Source organism: Crocodylus porosus, unplaced genomic scaffold (assembly GCF_001723895.1).
Source record: "Crocodylus porosus isolate Cpor-Errol unplaced genomic scaffold, CroPor_comp1, whole genome shotgun sequence".
Taxonomy (NCBI): domain Eukaryota; kingdom Metazoa; phylum Chordata; order Crocodylia; family Crocodylidae; genus Crocodylus; species Crocodylus porosus.
In genome coordinates, this window is record NW_017728934.1 from 4,475,750 (window position 1) to 4,499,276 (window position 23,527).

Genomic DNA, 23,527 nt, shown 5'->3' on the forward strand with positions numbered 1-23,527 from the left:
AGGAAAGTGGATCCATCTAACTATAGGCCCATCAGCCTGACTTCTATCCCGGTGAAGGTCTTAGAAAAGTTTATTAAAGAGGCCATCATAGCACAAGCTTTAGTTTAAGCACCCCCACTGCCATTTTGAAGCAAAAGGACACTGATACATAAGACACTGCGGTGCTTTAATTAGAGCAGTTCTCAGAGCTGCTCTAATTAACATGCCACCCCCCGACACCCCTGGAGCACACATAAAAATGCCCATTTACATGTGCTGTAGGGGTGGCAGGGTAGCACTTTAATTAGATCTGCTCCAAGAACTGTTCTAATTAAAGCGCCTCAGCATCTCGTGTATCAGCATCCTCTTGCTTCAAAAGGACAGCACGGGTACTAAAACAAAAGCTCATCCGAAGCTTTAGTTCAAGTGCTCTCACTGCCATTTTGAAGCACAGGGACACTGATACACAAGCCATGGTAGGCTGCTGGAGCACAGTAATCACCATGCTCCAGCAGACTCAATTAATTAGATCTGCTCTGATGCACAGTAATTACCAGGCGTCAGAGCAGCGTCCATGATTGTGCGCAGGCACCCATTAGATTTTCAGTTGAGGCTGGTGCAGGGCATGCCTTCTAGCTGCAAGTTCAACCCTGGTGTGTCAGCCATAAATATATAGGCTGGGAGAGGAGTCCAGTGCCAAGAATCCAGTTGGACAGAGCTCAATCAAGCAAATTGAGGGTTGGCTTTGCCCAGGCCTAAGGCTCCAAATCTACTGGAATTCAATAGGAGTTAAGTGCAGTGCTCTCTTAATAAATTATACTGGAATTTCAGTAGGCCTGTGTGAGTCGGCAGCGATACGATCCGGCTTCGGATCCAGCCGCTTCAGATGGCCGCGATCGATCCAGAGCTCAGGACCAGGTTTCCACCTCGATCTGGCTACAGCTTTGGAGCCACCTTGGAGATCCAGCCATAAGGTATAATGGGGAATCAATGAAATATCTGTAACTTTGTTGTTTTTTTGTCTGATTTGGATGAAATTTGCAGGGATGGTAGCCTCTACTGAGAGTGTGAAACTTGCCAAGTTTCAAGATCAGTGCAGGGGTTTGGGGGGAACTGTACCCCAAATTCTTGAAAGCCAAACTCATGTCATGGCTACGTGTCACATCACAGAGGGATGAAAACTGCAGGGCTGGTAGCTCTTACTGATGCCACAAAGCCTGCCAAGTTTCAAGGGTCAGGGGTTAGAGGGGAACTGCACCTCAAGCTGCGGACAAGCAAAACTCATGCCATGGGTGACACTGCATGTGTTAAGGCGTAGCGGGGTAACAGCTGCAGGGATGGTGGCCCCTGCTGTGACACCTGCCAGCTGTGGAGATGGGTGCAGGGGGTCTCTGAGGCCCTGCACCCCTAGCTGCTGACAGGCAAAACTCCTGCCAAGACTGTCTGTCTTGTGGCAGTTGACTGTCTGCATTGAGCGTTTCCTCTCCTTAGCCTCGTTTTGTAGGTGCTAATTGATGCTCCTTAAGTCGTGATGTAGTAGCTAGGTCCTGTGCATTGAGCTGGTCCCTGGGTCCCTGGTCCCTGAGTGAATCATGAGTGATTGACTGGTAACTGGGAACACAGCAGCTCAGCAGCCAGGCCTGCAGCCGTGTCTCCCCTCCCGCCCCAGGACAGACACAGTCAGTCCCACAGCACTCATGGCACCAGTTTTGCTTATTCGCAGCTTGCGGGGCAGTTCCCCCCCAAACCCCTGCACCGATATTCTTGAAACTTGGCAGGCTTTGTGGCCTCAGTAAGAGCTACCAGCCCTGCAGTTTTCACCACCCCCCATGTTGTAACACATAGACATGACAGGAGTTTTGCTTTCAAGAATTTGGGGTGCTGTTCCCCCCAAACCCCTGTACCGATCTTCTTGAAACTTGGCAGGCTTCATCCTCTCTGCAGAGTCTACCATGCCTGAAAATTTCATCCAAATCGGACACAAAACAACAAAGTTATAAGTATTTTATTGTTTCCCCGTTATATCCTATGGCCGGATCTCTGAGGCAGCACTGAACTGCTTCGGGAAGCCGAACGAGGCAGCGCTTCAACCTGGATGTGCTGCTTCAGGCCCCGAAGCGTCCAAAGCTTCTCCGGATCCGAAGCTCTGTCCAAAGCCTCGCACAGCCCTAAATTTCATAGCAAAACAAACAGCTGCAATGTAACTGTGCCAGGATAAAGGACTTATCAACCAGGGAAGGCAGAGAGCCACAAGCGGGTCCATTCATACACATCTGTCAGCCTTACCTTTCACATCAAGCTTGCAGTCTACTGAGGCTTCACCTAAGGGATTCACAGCTTTGCAAGTGTAGACCCCACCGTCAAATGGGCTGGCCTTACGGATTGCCAGAGAGCAAACTCCCTGCTCAGTGATGGATATATATCTGGGGTCTTCCCGAATCTCCATCTGATTTTTCATCCAGATTATTTTAGGCTAAAAGACATGAGTTTTTATTAGCAGCAGGAATGAATTGGTTTCTCAAAGGGCTGCTTGTGGTGAGACAAAGGGACCTCACCCACCCCAAGTTTGAGGCTGCTCCCTGCAGGCTCTGATATTCCTCAAGGCTTCATGCACTAGGTTCTGCAAGGAGACTTGATCAGGCAGCATCTAGATGTTTCAGCTGCTGCAGAGTGCAGCAACCTGCCTCCTAGCAAGGGTCACCAGGGGCACGTGACACTTTGCTCTCCACCTCTGCTCAAGGGCTTCCCAGCACAATGGAAAGTGATGTTTAGGATTTATAAAGGCTTGTGTGGGCTGGACTCCAGTTATTGTGGTAGCTGCTTCTCTCCATACTCTGCAGTGAACCAGAAGCAGCCCAGCTTCTCTGATATACCAGTGTGCGAGCAGAACGCCAGAACAACAGCCCTTTGGGGCACAACACCCAGCACTGACCAGTTGGCAAATCTGTTCCCAACATGTGACTAATGGGGCTTTGACACAGCAAAAAAGCAGGGTTTAACTATATGCCAAGTACCATTATCTTAGCTGTGGTAAAGCACCCCAGGGCCACAGAGGTAGGCAGCCTGGACACTAACACTTGCCATTCACAGCTCTGCTGGGGAAAGCAGCTCTATTTGAGAGATGGAAGAATTGGGACTGAGATGGCTTATTCTGTGTCCTCAGACAAGTTATTTCATTGACCAAGGCAGGGTGACCAGGCCCTGAGCTCTACCCACTGCCTCTCAAATGCAGAAGTCTTCATTGCACCTGCAGAGATTCAGCAAGGGTTGTGGTGCTCCCCTAACCTTCCCCCACTCACAATGGAAGGAAGCTGACCTGCTAATCAGCACAGAAACTCCTTTGAGCAACCTTCCCCGAGTCCACTAATGACAGGGTACCCCAGCCTCTTCTGTCCAACAACAGGTTCAATGCATGTGCCCAGCAGGGTCATACTAGAGGGCCCAGCATCTAAGCCAAGCACCTGCCTGGTACACTGTACAGGGGAGGGCGAATGAAAGCAGGCCAAGGAGAAGGCTAGATGCTTACCATGGGGAAGCCCCGCACACAGCAGAAGAGATGGGTGCTATAGCCATGGGTGGTGGTTCTGTCTGTCAGGGGCTGGGTGAATTTGGGAGCCTCCAAGAAGTCCTTGTGTGAGTACTTCTCAGGCTTGAAGGAGGTTTCTAAGAAATAAAACAACAGCTTGCTGCAGTGATGGCCAGTGCCCTGGGACTTGGGCAGAAGCAGTGGTACAGTCTGGGACCCTCCTTGAAAAGTTCAGCATTGGATACTGCAGAACAAGCCTGCTCCTCAGGACAGAAATGGTCCTGCAAGCACCCAGGCTTGCTGGGATGTTCCTGACTCAGGACACGGCACCGGCGCAAAGGCTTTTTCTTCTACAACGAGCTCACATCTACAGCCCCCACTGTGTCTGGGAGAGTCCAAAATCTCCTGTTGGCCAAGCAACACTGAGATCACCCCATGAGAGAGGAGGACACAACAGAGGAGCATGCAGCTGGGACAGGCTAGCTTAGCACACTTCAAGGTAGGGGAAACTGTTAGGGAAATCAGCCCAACCCCTGGGAACCTGTTTTAGTATGGCTTAAGGGAGAAATTATTGGACTATTTTTTGTGTCCTCCTGCCTGTAAAGGTAGGGGTGTTAGTCACCTAAATCCAACAGTTTGAGTTCAATGGGTGTCCTGAACCCCTCCCCCCATGATCTGAACTAGCTGTGTGACTGTTAAAACATCACCCACTCTCTTGGATCTTGGCAGGATTAGAAGCAAGAGCTGGGTTGGGAATCCCTCTTCCCACAAGACAGGGTTCCTGTTTGGGAAGCAACTCCAGCAGGGCTAAGAGATGTTTGAACCCTAACCCCATGGCACTGAACATTATCACCAGGATGTTTTGACATCAAGGACATTCTTGGCCTCAATGCCATTTACTCCCCCAGGACAGGGAATAGCCAGCAACTTCTCCGCGGTAGCGTCTCCCATACCAACCTATTTTCTTAATATGGGCAAGCTCCCTGGTGATGGCAGCTTTTTGGCTGAGCCCGCAGGCATTCTCTGAGAACACCCGGAACAAGTAGCTGTTGCCGATGATGAGGTCCGACACAGTGCAGTTGGTGCGGGTGCAGCGGTCCAGCACAGTGAACCATTTCTGAAAGCCAAAGGGTGTCAGGCTGTTAACAGGTGGACTGAGGGACACAGGTACAGCCTAGTCCCCAGTTCTTTTTTTCTTTGCAAACCCCATGTGTTCAAGAAGCAGTTCCAATGCCAAGACAGTGTGACTGATGTCAGCAGTCGCAGCACCTCTGGGCTCCTATACATGTGCAGGGAGCCAGCTCCAATGTGTTGGAAATCCAGCACGTCGGAGCAGACTCGATTGAGTCTGCTGGAACACAGAAATTAATGCACTTCAGCAGACTCTAGCGTCATGTGTATCAGCGCCCCCGTGCTGAAAAAGGGAGATGGGGCTCTTTGAACTAAAACTCATTTCATGAGCTTTATTTAGTTCAACGTGCCCCGTATTCACTGTTGAGGATGTTGATACACGTGACACACAGGCACTTTTAATTAGCATGGCTCCCGGAGCACGTGTAAAAATGCCCTCAGACACTGACTCCTGGGGGAGCTAGGTACCCCTTTTCACTCCAGATGGAGGACTGGGCACGACCCAGACAGCTGGCCCGGGCCATTGTGTGCTTGTGACCTGCGGGACTGCTCCCTGCACCACTGCCACTGGCAGCCTTTCTGCCTGCATGTAACGGTCAGGCCGCATGCAGCTGGACCAGTTTGGGCAAAGCCATCTCCCTCATCTAAGTCACTAGGAAGAGGCTGAGATTGACCCAGGTAGACACAGCCTGAACTGGTCCACCAGGCAGCTTCTGTTCCCATCCCATTTTCTCCTTATCATCTTCACATAACACCTCTCCTCCTCCTCGGTACATGTGTCCACGGTCTCTGCTTCACCTTCACCTCTTCCTCAAATCCACAACAATTTCTGCTCTGCCCCTCAACCACCTCTTGGACCAGGGTCTTGCCAATATCAGGGAGGAGTGGGTGGACACTACTCACTTCCCCTGCTCCTCCTTTAGCAAATCCTCCACTTCACAGGCCTGGCACTGCCCTGGCTGTCTCAAGCCCCTCTGAACCTCTGACCTCAGATCCTTCTGGCCTCCGTTACACCCTGAATCAACCGCCCCCCCTACTCATTCTCATCAGGTTGTTCTCCCAGCCTTGAACAAGGCATCATCTCTTTTAAGAAGCTTTCCAAGACTAGTCCCTACACTGCTCCACATCCCCTCCAGTCACAGCTGAACTCCTTGTACCTGCAGCTTTCCCCCAGTGCCTCAGCCTCCTCAGTGATAACTCTCCCACCCCTGCCAACATAACTCTTTCCCTCTTACTCTAGTGATGTACTGGCCAGATCCAGAAGTCTGCCCCGATAATCTCCTTGTTCCCTCTGCCCCTGCTATCAGAACGATGGCCTTGCTGAGTCTCTTTCCTGGCTCTACACATGGCTGCAGGCCACTGTCCTGCCTGGACCTTCAGTTTGAATTCCACCTTGGCTTGCTTTCCTCTTTAATATCTCTGTGCCTCATCCCTCACTACCCTGTGCTTGGAATCCTGACTTTTCCTTTAAACAACAAAAATGTCATTACAAGCAAATGACAGATCCCAGCAGGGTCAGCCCGGGCTCCCAGCATCCCCAGGATGACAGCAAAGGTCTCTCTCTCTCTCTCTCTCTCTATTCACCTTGCCATTACCTTCCCCAACACACTGCTTACCTGTAACGGCTCAGGGCAGGGATGATATGCAAGCCCCACACTCTGCCCGGTCACTCCACAGAATGACAGTGGACAACTACTCTGTGCTAAAGCTAGGACAATCTAAATAATATTTTGCAGGTGAAAGGAAGAAACCAACCCACCCACCCCCTATGCACGCTGGAGAAAATTCACTTAGATGCAGAGCATGAGCCACTGACTACCCTGAGCTGTGCCGTGTGAGGCTGTGAAAAGACAAGCACAGGCAGGAAATCCCAGCCAGGATAAGCCTTTAATGCTCAAGATAACCAGTTTGCCGGTGGAGAGGCTACAGCTGTTGACACAACATTTAGCAGTTGTCTTGGTTGCAGGTTTTGCCTTCACCACACTGTGTGACATTCCTCCTTTTAGCCTGCACACAGGCATCTTTCAGCACCAAGTGGTCTTTCAACAGGTGCCTGTGGGGAGTGAGCATAGGACTCTCAGGGCTTTAATTAAATCCAAGAGACTCTGGCCTCCTCTTCCCTTCTTCTGGCCTCCCTCTCCCCACCTACCATTTCTCCCTTTGCACAAGTCAATGCATACAGTGAGTAAGTCACTTGTATTGCTATCTTCTGATCCTTTTTTAGATACCCAGCAAGGATTTGCTGTCAATCCAGAAGCACATCCCCTTGCGGGACCCCCTGCTGGTCCCTAGTTTATAGCCATCAGAACTCTGCCCCTGAGATCAGTGGCCAGTCATCTATTTGTCAGCCAGCATGGGAACAGTAGCATGCTGAAAACCTGGTGGGCTCTTCCTGCTATGAGACCAACACCGTGGTCAGTGACACTGTGCTTTGTATAAAGAGAGCATTTCCTCAAGAAAACAGAGGGCATCAGACTGTCTTCTCTAATACACGAGGGCGGCAAACACACAGGAAAGAAAAGTGCTACTTAAACTAAAGGAAATATACCAATGCAAGAATAAATGAGGATAAAGAGCCCGTGTATAAATTTAGGCTGTTCCTTAGAAAGCTTCTAATCACATGAATTTCATAGGTTTTGGCACAACCAACCAGGAGCAGGGAGGGAACCACGTAACTGCTTTTCAGATGGAACTGAATCAGCGTATCGTTATGTGAGACAGGGCCCATGACAGTGTGGGACTGGCCTCAGTGACTCAGGGAAGACCCTTCCAGACCTACATACCTAACCCTCTTCTATGACGTTTTTTATAACCTGTTGTTCCATCCTTTCACTGTCTCTGGGCATGCCTACAAGAAACATTTACTGCAGTTGCCTAATTAGCTCCACAGTAAAGTCTCAGCATCTACACATGTGGCCCTTTTGGCTGCAGTAAACTAATTAACTCCACTGTAGGATAGTAGCTGTAAACACAAGTACTATCCAGAGGTGGCGTTATTTAGTGTGCCACAACATATGTGCACATATGACAGGGCTGGCTGGGGCTTAAGGGAGCTGCCTGCTAGTTAGCCCTGCACTGGAGCACCCTCGGGCCCCAGCCACTCCTGCAGCACATTGAGCCAGGGAGAGCAGCCCTGGGCTGGCAGACGTTTCAGGCTGTTTCTAGCCTCAGCCCTCCCCATTTAGCTACACGATGTTGCACTGCTCAAACCCACCCCCAGCAACTCACAGCTCCACTCCCTGCCTCTCTGCTTCTCACAAAGGTACCACTGTGTTTTCATGGACCGCAACCTCCAGACCTAGAGCCCTCCCAAGAATTACTGCTACCCTTACATCTCCCCTCCAGACTCACTCCTCCTGTAATACTTGTGGGAGGCTTCCAGCTCTTAAACAGGGACTCAGGAATCCATCGTATTTATTTGCCTCCTTGATTTCCTGCCCTCACACAGTAACTGATTTAGAAGGGCAGGCTGGGACCAGCTCTGGCCTTTGTGAAGTCACGAGTTTCCCATGCCCCCATCCTTTCCAGCTGTTTATGAGACACATCTGCTTTGTCTTGCCATAGGTTGTAGTCTCTTTGGGGCAAGGACCATATTCAACTCTGTAAAGTGCCTAGCACAATAGGGCCCTGAGCCTGACTGGGCCTCTAGCAGTTACTGTGATGCATATAATTATAACAGCAACAGAGATTGCAGCTAGCTTGTGACCAGTACCTGAGCTATGTCAGGAACTCTACATCGCATCCTGTTCGCCTGGTCTGTCTTTCTGTTCTGCATCTGTTTCGTGTCCAGCCTGGGACCAGGACTGGGGATTCTAAGCCCTTTGTAATGCCCAGAATAATAATAATAAGAGAACTGAGAAACAGATTTTGTGGTCCCGAGAAACGCTCCATGCAAACCACTCATGTTCCAAGCTGAAAGACACTTTCATACATAACCCAAATTTCCCAAGGCAGAGTCCATTTCTGTGCCTGTCCTTCTGAGCGAGGTTCTCAAGGCTTGCCCATGACATACAGACGCTCATCACATCAGGCTTCATTAGATGCTATGGGAGACATGACTGCAGTGTGTGTCGGTATACCTGAGTTAGCTCAGGTACCCCCAGCAGAGAAGCTGCAGCAGCATTAGCATCAGCTGCCCTGGCAATGCACAAGGTCCCCAGCAGACTGATGAAGAGGTCTACATGGAGCCTGTTCTGGTGCAGCTTCCCTACAGTAAGGGCCCAACTTATTAAAGCTGGTACGGTCATGGCCAAAGCTGGCTCAGGCTGTACACCCACACCAGTGACCCATAGCTCATATGGACAATTTAGGCAGAGCTCCAGGACTCACCCCACTCTTTTCATCTGATTTCTGGACAGTGTATCCTTTGATTTCTGAGTTCCCATTGTCCTTTGGCGGGCTCCACTCCAGTGCCACGTTAAACCCCCACACATCGACCAGCTTCAGATTCTCTGGGGCACTCGGCCTCTCTGCAACGATACAACACATCAGAAGCTCATTTCATAGCCTGGTGCCATTCAACTGCAAGGTGCAGAGTGGACACAGTGGCTCACAGAAATGACCAGCCACTTGCACCTCCATCTGCCTGCACCAATGGTAGCTGCTCTGCAGAGCACATCAACAGTTGCGACCTTGGGTACCCAGGAGGGATATGAGTAATCCTGGCTGTCTCTCCCCCAGAACCTGTCCTATCTGTTGTGGTTTTATAGCATGCCCTTAACTATTGCATCTGGGCAGAGGAGAGATGTGCACATACATCTGCCTGATTTCATGCCTTACACATTTGCATTGGCCCACAACTGCCTCCAGAAAACTGGGAGGAACATACAGGCATCTGGAGCCACCTTCAGCCACACTAGGAGGGCATCTTAGCCTTCTGCCCAATAGCAACGCCTGCAAAGACCCTCAAGCAGACCCTCTGTCCCTCAAACATGAAGGATGGCACCCACCATGGCAAGTCACTGTTGGGAGTCCCCAACATCATAGACAAGAACAAAGTGCACTTCAGCAAACTTCTTCACCCTGGAATACCCTCAGCCCACAGGGTTACCTGCCAGGCAGATGCCAGGACGCTCAAGGGTGAGAGGGCCAGTGTCCTCCTGTTCTACAACCTGCACAATGCCAGCTGCAGGTCAGAAAGGAGGGATTGGCTGGGATGATGGAAAAAAAGCAGAGACTCCTGCCAGCTCAGCTGAGGCATCCTGTGTTGGGGCTCTGGTCAGGTAAGGGGTTTGAATTAAGTTGGTAATTATCTTTTTAGCTGCCCCAGGGCTTGGCTATCCCAGCAGATGCCTTATGGCAGAAATGTGCCCTACTGGCACCAGGCTGCTAGGAATCCTGCTTCGTAAGGGCACAGGGCAGAGGCTGAGGTGAAGTCCCATCCCAGTGCTGCCCCACAACCTCTGAATGCACTGTGCTTACCAATGACTTGGATCTCAATAGTGGCTCGGTCCTCCAGCCCATCTACCTTGAGGGTCATCTCGTACTTGCCGGAGTCAGCATGTTTTGCCATGCGAATGAAAAAAATAGTATCCCTGTCGCTATTGCGTACGTTCACGCTCTTGAGATCCAGGGGCTGCCCATCTTTGGTCCAGGTCACCTGTGGCTTTGGCTTTCCCTAGAACACAGCCAAAGAGGAATTTGCTACCACCTGGACTGCATCCAGCCTAGCCAGCTCTAAGACAGTGGTTCTCTTGGGGTCTCTACTAGTGATGTACAGGATGGGGATTGAGGGGAGGGGAAGTAGGATGCGCTCTCTGATAGCGTATTTAAGAGTAAGGTGGTTGGGTGGAAGTTAGCTTTGCCTAGTGGGTAAGTGTCCACTGTGGATATAAGTCCATTCCCATGCCCTTGCGATGTTCCCTGACAGCTATGGCCTGGGAGTGGCTGTGGCTAGCTGGTTTTTAGCAATACAAACTGGGACATCCCATGCTCATGCCACTGCTAAGAACCTATAATGCTGCAGCAGTGGTACCAAAAGAGCCTCAAAGAGCTGACAAACTTTGGTCCTGTTCCTATGATGGGGTCTGCAGAGGCCAGCCTCCATGCCCTCATGGCTATGGCTGGCTGGTGCAGTAGGATCACACTCTTGCCTTCCCTCTACTTTGCCTAGGATTTAGGGTAAGTGCTATTTTAAATCCTGTGTACTTTAACAAAGGTTTTTCTCTGTTTATTGCTCACGTTACAATAACATAACACCTATATGCTCTAACAGAGACCAGGGCCCCACTGTGCTAGGCAGGGTGCACACACACAATGAGATCATGTCCATGCCCCAAAGAATTTAGTCTAAACAGACAAAACTGACAAAGCGTGGAAAGGGAAACAGGCACAGAAAGGAGACAGGAGACATCCCAGGTCACCCGGCAGGTCAATGATAGAGCCAAGAACAGAACCCATGTGTCCTGACTCCCGCTTCAGCGCCGTATCCACTAGATCACACTGCCTGTATGTGTCTCACCGCATACTCCTAGGCTGAGAGCGTTTCATCCTTTAACTGCACCCAAAGCACTCAGCACTTTTTCCCAGGCAGTACATTCTCCCAACAGGGGAGCAGTCCAGCTGAAGCTAGCTTTGCTTGGAAGGAGAAGGGAATCCCTGAGCGCTGTAACCAAAGGGGACCAAACCAGAGCACAGTGGGGTTGAGAGGCCCCAGATGTCATGCCTATGATTTATCTATCCACATGGATGTAGGCAAGGGTTGCACACTGACTTTCAGGGGGAGAAGGCAATCCAACCTTGGCCACTGTGATGCCCCATGATGCATGTGGTCTTGAGACACTGTAGGCATGGTGGATCTCAAACACAGGGCTCCTTGTGGGCCAGAACCAGCCTGGGCCATGAGGAAGCAGTGGCAGTGACAGCAGCAGCATTCTGGGCATTGGCAGGACGGAGGTGGGGGAGGCAGGAGCTGCAGCTGCTGCCGCCACATGTCTCATGCCAGGGTTGCAGCTCCAGGTCTGGCTCTAGTTCAGCCACAGGGCACACAGTGGGCACCAGGCAGGCGAAGTGGCTGGAAGGTGATCAGGGCTGTGTAAGCCCTCACTTGCCCTCCTATCACCAATCATCCTGCCTACTGGGGCCTCAGGGCCCTGGATTCTGGGACAGGCCACTCTCCCTGGCCATGCTTTCCTAGCTTCTGGCAACCCACTGGTGGCCCAACCAGATAAAGTAGCTCCACAGGCTGGATCCAGCATGCAGGTCATATAATTGACACCCCTGACCTGGTGGTTACATCAGGATCGTGGAACTTGAGAGACCTTGGTTCAGTTCCATGTGAGACCTTGCTTGAGCCACTTAGCTGCATCTTTGTAAAGGTGATAACAACACTATCCAGCACCATGGGAGCGTCCTGGGATAAATATGTGAGGTGCTCTGATACGTCAGTAAAAAAAGCCAGATAAGAGGGATACCTGGAAGATAAACCATGGCGTATGTTTAAGGATATCAGCGGCTCCTGCCCCATTCTCTAGTCTCAGAAGGAGCATGAGTGTGGAACAGGAGCAGATCATCAGTCAGATAGATCCATGCCATGGCTCTAGGGAATTCCTGGAGTCTGGATCACCATAACAGAGACGGTCTGAAGTGACCCAAGCACTGCTTAAGTGAGCATCTGAAGGACCTCAGAGGACTTTCAATGCTTAGTATTGGGACTTTCCAGTTCTGTAACAAATGAAGTCATCATCCTTCATGAGCCCAGATTTCACCTTGATCTCATGTGTAGCAATGTGAGCTGGCAGAACTGGGCTACAGACCCATGGAGGTACTCAGACCCCACTCCATGCCATAAAAAATGAGGAAGAGCGATAGTGATGTGCTGTAAGTGGAAGAAGATATCACAGAGAAGCCAAGCACAGCAAGGAGCTTGTATGACCGTCCTTCCAGCTCCTTGTACCTCGGTAGCATGAGTGCTTGTGAAGCTGGGCCCCAGTCTGTGGGGCTAGGGAGGGACTGCAGACCTGGCACCCAGGCTGCACTTGCAGTCTTCATGGATTCCCATCCTGGGGTGCCAGTGTGCAGGGTAAAGTCAGCTGGCATCAGCTCCTGTCTCCCTAAAAGCAAGAAGTTGCTGACTTTTCTCCAGAGGACTAAAGCACACTCTCTCTGGGCTTGCCATGTGCTGAGTCTCGTCTCTGGACGTAGCACAGATGTGATAAAGCAGCTGTTTCATACTGACAGGGCTATTTCAGTGCAGAGGCTTCTCCACATCAAGATCAGCAGCAGACTCAAAGGATAAAGGATTAGGTGGATCACGTGTTGCAAAATCGCCCAATTGTAGCTTTTGGGAGCACCTCCCCACCTGTCACCAGAGTGCACTGAACACCTGTGGCATGCCCAAGCCCCAGGCACATGAGCCAGGCTGCCAGCCAAACTGGACAGAGCAATGAATGCAATGCCCCTTCTTCTCTCTGTGCAGACAGAGTCTGGGCCCTGTGCCAGGCTGACCCAGGAGAATGTGCAGCATCTCTTGGCTGGGCCTCTCAACCTGAACAATACATGTTGAATGGAATGAACACGTTGCAAGGCAGCAATATTTAGCCTGTGTCCCTTAAAGAACTGTCCTGCTGCCAGTGCTAAAGATGCCAGCCCGTGTGAGAGTCAGTGAACAGGGCTGACAATGCAGGATGGGGGAGAAGTCCCTCTTCTCAGCAATGAACTGTTCTTCCCAACCTTAACTGTGCTCCAAATGTAGCTACTCATATTGCATGTGACAGTCTGAATCCTGGGGATGAAGTGCTAAGGAACCTCAGAGTAAACCCTGGGCACACGTGGAGATGGGGACGCAGGACTGGCCAACCCAGGCTACACACGGGGAGAAAGGGTTATGCGAAACAGGGGAAGCTAGTGGAGGGATCCAAGAGGACTGATGAGGTCAAAAGCAGCAACAAGGAAGAGAAGGGTGGTCCAGTGGATGGAGGGCTAGCTTGAAACTTGAGAGATCTGGGCTCACTTCTTTGCTGTATCATGGGGAGGTGGATCAAGCTATCCAAGGGTGGACTTAGGTGGGCAACTAGAAGCTACAGAGTTCATGTAAAACCTTCCATATAATACAAGTTGAGATGGGGGAAGGAGGCTGGCCATCCCTAGCAGACTTAAAGGTGGCTGTTGTGGTATGCTTCTGGCAGCACCTAGAGCTAGCTACTGCCCCAGAAGTGACAGTTCAGCTCTGCCAATGATGCAACAGGAGCACTGGAAACATAGCCATATAAAAACCAGAGAGTTCAGAGCATGGCATCTCTGAGCCTTTGCTCCCCAATCTTCATCATGCCTCTGACACATGCCTGACCTGATGTGAGCAAACATCCCCCAGCACAGTGGACGGGGTCCCCTCTACAGCCTGCCTGGGCCATGCTAGCTAGAAAAATCATTCCCTAAATCATCATCTAGGGAAATAAACACAAGGATTTACACTCCAGGGAAAGGCATTCATGGACTCAGACTACTTGAGTCCAAAGACAGCACAAGAGGTTCCCAGCTTCTCCACCCCCGCACTGCTTGCCTGCCCTGTCCCTCAACACTACCTACACCTACCCAATGGGAGACACATTAGCCCAGAGTCTGCAGACAGCTGGGACTGCTCCCTTTGATCGTATGGTCCCTGGTAATGACTTACACTAGGTGTCATCTACTGAAGGGCAAGGACGGTTCCTCATGTTTAGGGTTTTACTGGCATGGTAAAGAGATCAGGGCACTAAGCACCCAGCTGGAGTATGCACAGCCCTTCACAGACACCTACATAACCATGAGAGCGAGCAGAAGAGGATTGTGCAATATGCAACACAGAGCTTTGCAGCTGCTCAGTTAGGCAAACAGACAAGATCAGCACAAACACCGCTTGCACTCAGGTCTGCGAGTGACTTGCACGTGGAGACAACAGCAGACACTTAGGCTAAAGGAGCCCGCTCCTAGCCCTCCCCCAAGCCCCCAGAGTGCAGGGAGGCAGTACTGTTTAGAGCCCACCTTCAGCACTCCTGCTGGAAGCACCCAGTGCGCCCCTCTTCCCCTTGTGGGGTTGGGGGGGAGAGGGGAGGGGGGTCAGGAGGTTTGTTTAATGAGAAATCCATCTTTCTCTCCAGTCTGCTGAGCACGAAAAGACTGGTGGCACGACTTTGTTCCCCAGCACCAGCACAAAACTACGTATGTTCCCAAAGTCTCATTGGGGCAGGAAGTATGCCAATGGGGGGCCACTCCAAGGCTTAATGCAGTGGAGCTGGAGAAGGAAGCAAATGCTGTTGATGTGGGGGGAAGGAGGGGAGAGAATGAGTGGATATTGGGGTGCTGAAGTGATAGGACTGAGGAAAGAAGCAATGTGGTGAGAGGGTACATTATCCCATGCGCTAGATTTGCAGAGTTCATTTTCCACTCCTGTCCTCTCTCTGCACCTCTGAACCCCACATCTCAGCCCCCTCCAGGGAGGCACAACCATAAGTGCCATCCTAATCTTTCCTCCCATGCCCCCTACTCAGTCACTGGTGAATCCACCACTACCGCCTTCTTTGAAGTCCACAGTGTGGGGATCATCTTTTACCCTGCTGCCTCCTTTGCTTTATATTGCAGGAACTGGCAGGCTCTTGCTCCTCCAGAAGGGGAAACAAATCAGTCCTCCTTTCTGTCCAAGTGACCTCTAATCCAAGCCCCCATTATTTCTTGCATTGGTTGCTGTTATCTCTTCTGTGCCATCATAACTTCTGCGCTGTCCACCTCAGAGTCATGTGCAATACAGCTGCTAGGATCCATCAGCCGTACTTACCTGACCCCATTACTCCTCACCTTTTACCATAACCACCTTCATGTGTCCCACAGAGGGAAGAAGTGTCACTGTTCCCATTTACCAGTGAGGAACTGAGACAAAGGTCACATAGTCACAAAAGGAGCCCCGGGTAGACCAGGGAACACAACCCAGGCCTCCCAAGTCCTCAGTTAACTCAGGAGAGTTGTCCTTTCCCTCTTGTGCCATGACCTTATTGTGCCCCTTCGGCCCCTCCACTGCTTCCCCGCCCCCATTTCACCACATCAAATTCAAGAGATATGTTTCTCCCCATGCTGGTTCTGGAAGGCAAGGACCCCACTATCTTCCCATGGCGGGGCAGTTTGCTTTATGTGCACAGGACAAGCTCCAGTAACTATTAACTGGGAACATACCTGGAAAGGGATCAGCAGGTTGATTACTTCTCCAACTTGCCTGACGTACGTCTGTCTCAGGTAGCATGGCACGCGGATCTTAGGATACTCTAGGCAAAGCAGAAGTCACGGTTGCCTGTCATTTTCATCAGAGACCTCCAGAAAATCACAACTTCATGCTCTTAGCCTACAGCAGCCCCTCATGTTCCCATAACTCCTTTCCCCCGCAACATCCCAAGCGTCTCCCCTACCTGGCCAACAAGACGTTATTTCACATACAATGAAATGCAGTCACTGCCACCTCTTGTTAGTAATACCGTGCAAAGGGATTGAGGAGGGGCAGGGGTGTTGCTTGGCTAGCAGAAGCCAAGCGAGGTTAATAGAAGTAGATTACTACTAGGCCTGTCTCTAATGGCACAGGTCTCTGAAGTCTTTACTGCCTGCATGTCTTGTATTTCATCTTTTAGGTTGTGCCGCCTGCAGTACTGAACCAAATCAACCCTACCACCAAGTCTCATGTAGAGAAGATTGCCTGAAGTTGTCAATGGCACCAACCCCTGTACACAGCTCCCCTATGCACCATACTTCAGGCTGAGTCCTAAAGTCACTCACACCACTCCCTGCAGCACAGCCCTGGCCAGCATCATGCTGGGACACTGACGTCAGTATTGACTCCCAAGGCAGAGCAGCTTCACAACTCACTGCAGCTCAGCACCCCTTAACATCATGCTACGTTGACTTGGAGGAAAATATCCCCTAGACTTGTATGACACCTGTCCCTCCATCAGAGCAGCCCGCAGTTGGGAAATTGTTTCTTTACCGACTCAGGGGGATAAGGGCTTCCTATAGTCCAGTAACATGCTTTTCTTCAACAACTGGATTTCATTTGGAAGTTCTCCTGCTTAGATGTGAGCTTGGAGAAGTCTGTAAGCCAAATGGTGTGGGGTTACTATAAATAGGAGCTGAGAAGCTAGCCCTGTGTGCTGGAAACTTACTTCTTACAAGGGATGACTAGGTCAAACGGTCATAAACTACTGCAAGACTGTTTCAGGCTGGACACAAGGAAGAATTTATTTACTGTCCGAGCCCCCAAGGTCTGGAACAGCCTGCCAGCGGAGGTGGTTCAAGCACCTACATTGAACACCTTCAAGAGTAAATTGGATGCTTATCTTGCCGGGATCCTATAACCCCAGCTGACTTCCTGCTCTTTGGGTGGGGGACTAGACTCGATCTTCCGAGGTCCTTTCCAGCCCTAACGTCTATGAAATCTAATGTCCCCTAGGGAACATCATAGAGATACGCAGAAAATGCTTGTGAATGTATATAGACTTGCTGCTCCCTTGGAGTGTCAAAATAGCAGTGGTGTAACCCTGCCGTGTCTGTTAGTGGTGGCAGGTCTTTTGCAGGAGGAGAATTTATGTTACTACACAATGAAAGAACTGTGCGTCTCCCAGGACTAAACAAGCAGGAGCTTAACTCCAGCAGGGATATTGTCTAGGAGCATTTAGAATTAAATCCGAGTAGAATGAGGCCTAAGCAGCTGTGGGTGTAAAGCACAGGCAACATACTTGAGGTAGTAGAGAAATGCCTGATGGTCCCAGATGGCCTGGCCGACAGCTGATATTGCATCTCTGCCATGCACTCTTCTATTTGGCCCTGGAATCTTTAGCTGATGCTGACACTTGCCCTTATCAGTTTTGATGGAGCAGAGAAATATGACACTCCAAGAAAGAATGTTAATTCATGTGTATCCTTCTCAGTTCCTACACATATGCATCGCTGGGGAGGGATAGGTGTGGCATGCCCTGGCAGAGCTCTCATAATTGTTTCTCCAGGTGTGAAAGCATTCTTCGAGCCCTACTTACATCCAAAATGCATGTCAGACATTGACAGTTTTCCTTTTCTTTCTTTGTTTTTCAGGTCTCCGAATAGATACATTTCTCTTCCCATCCCACCTGCTTTTAACCATCTGTCTGCCACATTTCTGCTATTTAAAAATCCCTTCTATTCTCCTCGAAACACTGTAAATGATCAACTGAAATAAGAAAACTCTACAAATAAGTGCAGAAAGAAAAAGAAAGAAAGGAAGGTTCAAGACAGTGAAATATACTAGTCTATTTTAGTTTACCATAGGTTCTGGTACACCAAAAATGAAACATTAAATCCCTGTGGGTGCAGCTACATGTTCATTAATGTGCTTTAGATACTGCACATTTAATTGAGTACTTCTTTAATAAAGTGCTAACTAAATGTGCAGTACCTAAAAGTTACTATGCAGTAGCACTGGCGCATGGTTATTTATTGATGCTTACTGCACCTTAGCCTAATGATAACACTGTGCAGTAGCCTATTAGCATGGTTTTTGCTGTGACAAACTACTGCACAGTGTTAGTAGGCTAATGTGTAGTAAGCATCTCATGTAGACGCACCCAGTACGACACATTCCCAGGAGATCAAAGAAAGAAGTCATGGGCACATACAGTAAAAGTTCTGTTATCCGGCATCTTACAAGCTGGCATGCTCCACTAACCGGCATGCCAGCTTGTAAGACAAAGTGAAACTCGAAGTGCCCACCGTAGCACTTCCAGTTTCTCCGAGCCCCCGGGGCAAAGCAGCCTGTGCTGCCGAGCCCCCATGGCCCGGGCGCATAACAGGCTGCGCAGGGCTGTGTGGGACTCGCCTCCCTGTCCCATGGCACCCAACGGGCCCTGCGGGAGCAGCAACAATGCCGCGGGAGGGGCGGTGACCTGCGGGAGTAACACAGGGATGCCCCAGATGTGGCATGAGAAGCAGCGGCCAGGGCTGCTCAATTAACCGGAATATTTTGTTATCCGGCATCCCCCGTTCCTGGGGGATACCAGATAACAGAACTTTTACTGTATATAGAAATAACAGCAAAGATTAAGTTAATGCCACTTTCTGATTGAGACACAGATCAACAGAAGCCAGGAAGTTCAGTACTGTGTTCATGACCACACTAGAACTTGGCCATTCTTCATAAAAGCACAAAGCCATAACACTGACTAACATCTCATTGGTACAGAAATGCACAACACCTTCCATTGTGGGCAAGTTACAGTTTGGTCAAGACTCATCTTTCGGTTTCCTGAATTCATGCTGTGGTACTGCAGCCGTAGTGCTCTTCATCTGGAATTGAATAGGGCTCACAAGTGTTCCTGCTGAACAGAACTAGATAACTGAAATACAGTTCTGTATGTGTATATCAGATCTGGCATGTTAATAGCTCTCAGCAAGGAATGTGTTGGGTACGTAACTCACATATGTTGGGTATTTAACTCACATATGTGCTTTTGAAAAACAGCCACTCCAGGGGTCGGTATTCGAGATAGCTGGACACAGTACAGGTAACAGGTGGAAAACTAAGAGATTATTGTTACAGGAATAAGGTTCTAAGTAGACTACTAACGTACAAGAGGGTCAGTGAACATTCTTGAAACAATTAACACTAGACCTGGCTCCGTGAGATAGCGTAGTTCACTACACAGAGTACTGGACTGGTACTGGACCAGTTCAAGAGAAGTGGTTCTATTCCCAGTTCTGACACAAGGCTGCTCGGTAACCTTGGACAGCTGATATTCCCCTTGCTGTACTTTAGTATTCCTATTTGTAACATGAGGATAACGATACTGAAAAAAAAAAAATGACAGAAAAGTACCAGGTATGAATAAAACCAGCCTTGTCTACATTAGGGCATTTCTGCTACTACTGCTCCTTGGTTCAGCGATGTTAGCTGGAGCATATGGTGTTGACAAGCCACTAGTGGCTACAAGCTTACTAAATGCAGTGTTATGTACATCTGTTGTGAGTTGGGTTGGATAAATTCCTGCGAAGAACTTGCAACCCTGCATATGTTAATGCTCCCACTTTTGGCACTAGGGTGGTGACAGCACTGGTAGAAAACTGGTAAAAAAAATCATTGTGTAAATAAAAGGCATAGATTGATTGTGCTCCCCTGTAACATAGTTACAAACTGAATTACAGCTGGGAAATCAGATTGTGGGAGAAAATATTTGTCTTGAAAACATTTTCCACCAGCACAATGGTCTAAAAATAATCCTTCCCCACAGCAAAACACACAAACCATATTATCTGGAACTTACATGAAGCCACAGTTCAGTCATCCTACAAGTATAATATATAGCCCCATCATTTCATATTTGATATGGGATACCGTAGGACAAGGAAGGCACTGCACCAAAGGCACAATGTTGATTCCAGCTATAACCCCTTTACAAATGCTTGTAGCTTTCTCAAAATGTTTTTTTGTGGGATGAGATCTCTCCAAAGTAATTTTTTTTTTTTTTTTGAGGCGGGTGGGGAGGGTGGTGTTTGAGAAAAATCAGATGGGGTCTTTGAGAAATATAAAACTAGGCATGTTTGCAAATTCTTGTGAAAGAGCCTAGCCTTTTTATGCTCTTGGATAACTGAAATACAGCTCTGTATCTGTATATCAGATCTGGCATGTTAATAGCTCTCAGCAAGGAATGCGAGTCTCACTAAGCATGGGAATAACTATTGATTAACAAGTTAGAAGTAATTAAACCTCTTCTAATGCAGACAAACGCTGCTTAGTGTTCCTTAACAAAATAAACATGCATCGTTCCAGGTCCAAGCACAGCTGTGTGTATGTGTGCACACACACACACGTGCTTGTGCACACATGCAAGCATAAGTAATAAGTACCACAAAATAGATGAAAGTACATGTTCACTAAGAGATGAGTGTGTGCATGCCTGTTTCTAAGAGCTGAGAACAAAATAACACAGCAATTACCTTTTTCAATAATTAGGACATGTATCAAAGCCTTTTGTTGAATCTCTGATGGCAGGTGGTCATTTCATGACATCTTCTGTCTTACACAAAGTAGTTAAGAATCCTAACACAGGTCAGGCCGCAGGGGCGGGCAATTATTTTGGGCAGAGGCCCACTTACTGAGTTTTGGCAAGTCATCGAGGGCTGCACGACAGGCAGTCAGGGGCAGATGAATATTAATTTTTTAAATTTTTTAGGGGCCCCGCGGGCATCCGGCCTGCATTTTGCCCACCTCTGGGTCAGGGCCATCTTAATAGAGTACCTTAAAGTCAATGACTTAGCACCCACTTATACCAAAACTGAATTTCAGCTGTTAAATTTTACTATTTAAAAAAATACTGTTTGATCTTGATCTAATTTGTAACGCACAAAGGGGAAGAGTCAGGGCATACGAGGAATTCAACCTTCAAATAGCAGATGCTGACTTCTGTGCTTCTTTGTATGACCATTATATTGCATGAGTGTTGCATCTATTTGGAATAAGTACAGTGGAAACAATACTTTACCAAGTATCTCTCGGATGGTGACAGGCTGTTCCAGGACAGCTGGGACACTAACTCCAACAGAATTCACAGCCTTTACACGAATCTCAAGTTGATCTCCAGATGTAAGGTTGCGGATTGTGTACCGGGTGGAAAGAAAGGGCTCCTTGTTAGCAGCCACCCACTCTGTAGCTAAAACAAACATACAAAAGATCTTCACTACTCATACAGTAAGTTACAGGCAAAAGACTGAAGCTGCCAAATGAAATAAGCAACAGAGTTAAACAGATACCGCCATTGTACAGTAGGTCTATGCGGGACTAGATCTGGAGCGGCATAGGGATCTGCTGGGTCCACCTAACTCTTTCTATATGGCAATTCTCAAACCCTACTTCACTGAAAAAACCTCTCAGCAGCCTACCTCTTATGAACTTTCCTTTGCTTCCCAATGTTATCCTCACTAGCCAGTTGTCAGCTTTACACCCAGTAAAAGGCAAGGCCCACATGCAGAATTAGCAAACTTAATGATGTTATTGTTGCAAACGGGATCAGACTTTCATTGTGACGCCGGCTCCCTTCTCTTTCATTCACTTTACGTAAGCATTTGTAAAGGCCCCAATGATCACAGACAGCTTCATCATAACTCACCCCATGGTCATGAGTCACTGCACTGCAAAAACAACTTTGACCGAGACAAGAGCAGCAGACCAGCATTAAGACCAAAAAGATATCATGCAACTACAGGTGGTTAGTCACGCTGCTCAACAAGGGAACGGTGAATATCAAACAGCATGCATAGTGGCCAAAACACGCTCACATAGAGTAGCTAAGGAAGTAGGTTGTTGCTTAGAGAGTAACTGCTTCGGAGAGGTATAAGCTTTTCTAAGCGCAGTTTTACATGTCCTCCAGGGGTGGGGCGCTTTAATTACAGCAGCTCCAAGAGCCACTCTAATTAAAAATATCTCATGTATCAGCATCTCTGTGCTTCAACATGGCAGTGGGAGAGCACTTTATTTAAAACTCATGAAATGAGCTCAGTTAAAGTGCCCCCACCACCATTCTGATGTGCAAGAAGCAGAGGCTGCCTGGCTAAGTAGCACGCACCAGCAGACTCAATTAATTGGCCTGCTCCAACACACTGCAATTACAGCATGTCAGAGCAGCCTTCTGGCACATCTACAAGCACCCTAAGGTGCCACCCTGCCCTACTTTCTGCCATCCATAATGGAATGAATGTGGCTTTGTTTGTTTTTTTTAGATTAGGTTTTATCTGCTCCTTTCCCAGACCTAAAGAAGGTCACTTTGAGCCCCAAAGCTTGCCTATCACCTCTCCCAGCTGCACAGTCGTCCAATAAAAGATACCACCCACAAACCTTTGTTTCTTGCATGTTTCCTGGACCAGCACGGCTACATGACAGCCCTGCTGTACCTAGCTAGACAGGCAAGGCTTGGGAGCCTCCACAGGCTGCAATTCCCAAACCTCAGAAAACATCTCCCAGTCATCCAATTTACCAGGTGCCCTACACCCTAGGACCAGTGCCTACACGCTCAAACAAACATGGTTTGCCAGCTAACACCAACTATCTCTTCCTAATCCTTAAACTTCCTTTCAGGCCCACAAGGTTTAGTTATTCCTCCTCCCCCCTCTCCCTTTTCCTTGCTAACTGCCACCCTGTAACTAAGCATCCTGAGTTCAAAGCCAAAAAATACTGCATCTGCCAACTGAATATAAGCCCGCCCTGCTCAAACCTGAGACCCTCTATTTCAGGCTCGGTCAGTGTTTAGGCACCTCAATATGCAGCCTGGTTTTTAGAGGCAAAAAACTTGCCATGTTTCCTACTGGCTTCAGCAGACCCATGGAAATCAGGCTGCTTCTTTCGATAAAGGGCCCTCCCGTGAGGCATGCGAGCATAAACATTTGGAAGTACGCTTTTGAGCACTCCCGCTGTTTCCTTCTATTATTTCTTCTATTAAAAAACACAGAGGAAAGACCTGAACTTTTGTCTTATGCCTGCTAGGACTAGGTTTACGTTCACTGTAGTTGTTCACACCTACAGCTGGGAGCCGCAGCCAGGAACGGGAGCACTCGCCCAAGCATGGGGCTCGGGAAGAGCCGTGGCACCGTGGGGAGTGGCACGGGCGGCCAGTGCAGCTGCCCCGGGGCCAGCTCGCGGGAGCAGGGGAGAAGGGGGAAAGCTGGCACGAGACCCATGCAGTGTGCCAGCGACAGCGAGCGTGGCTGCTGCGCCCGCCTGCGGCTCCCGCCCCGAGGGCTTACACCCGGGAGCTGCGGCCTGCTCCTCGAGCCAAACCCGCACCGCGAGGCAGCAGTGGCCAGCTCCGGACTCCCACGAGCCGCTCCTTCCCCGTGCGCGCGCACACAGGTCTCCATGCGCACGCACGCGCACGCGCAGACGTCCCCGTGTGCGCGCGCACACGCACAGACGTCCCCGTG

General features: G+C 49.4%; 1 protein-coding gene across 2 annotated transcripts in view; it reads right to left on the reverse strand.

Moving 5' to 3' along the window:
• Positions 1-21,593, reverse strand: part of MYBPH (myosin binding protein H) — a 26,272-nt gene extending 4,679 nt beyond the window's left edge. For both annotated transcript variants that reach the window (XM_019546360.1, XM_019546361.1), the window contains exons 1-8: positions 21,494-21,593; positions 21,097-21,264; positions 15,779-15,867; positions 10,058-10,253; positions 8,966-9,105; positions 4,463-4,622; positions 3,506-3,642; positions 2,266-2,452 (exon numbers count right to left, since the gene is read on the reverse strand). In XM_019546360.1, the coding sequence (XP_019401905.1) occupies positions 2,266-2,452; positions 3,506-3,642; positions 4,463-4,622; positions 8,966-9,105; positions 10,058-10,253; positions 15,779-15,867; positions 21,097-21,264; positions 21,494-21,578 (1,162 nt within the window). In that variant the 5' untranslated portion in view covers positions 21,579-21,593. The remainder of the gene's footprint in view (positions 1-2,265; positions 2,453-3,505; positions 3,643-4,462; positions 4,623-8,965; positions 9,106-10,057; positions 10,254-15,778; positions 15,868-21,096; positions 21,265-21,493) is intronic.
• Positions 21,594-23,527: the final 1,934 nt, after the last annotated feature.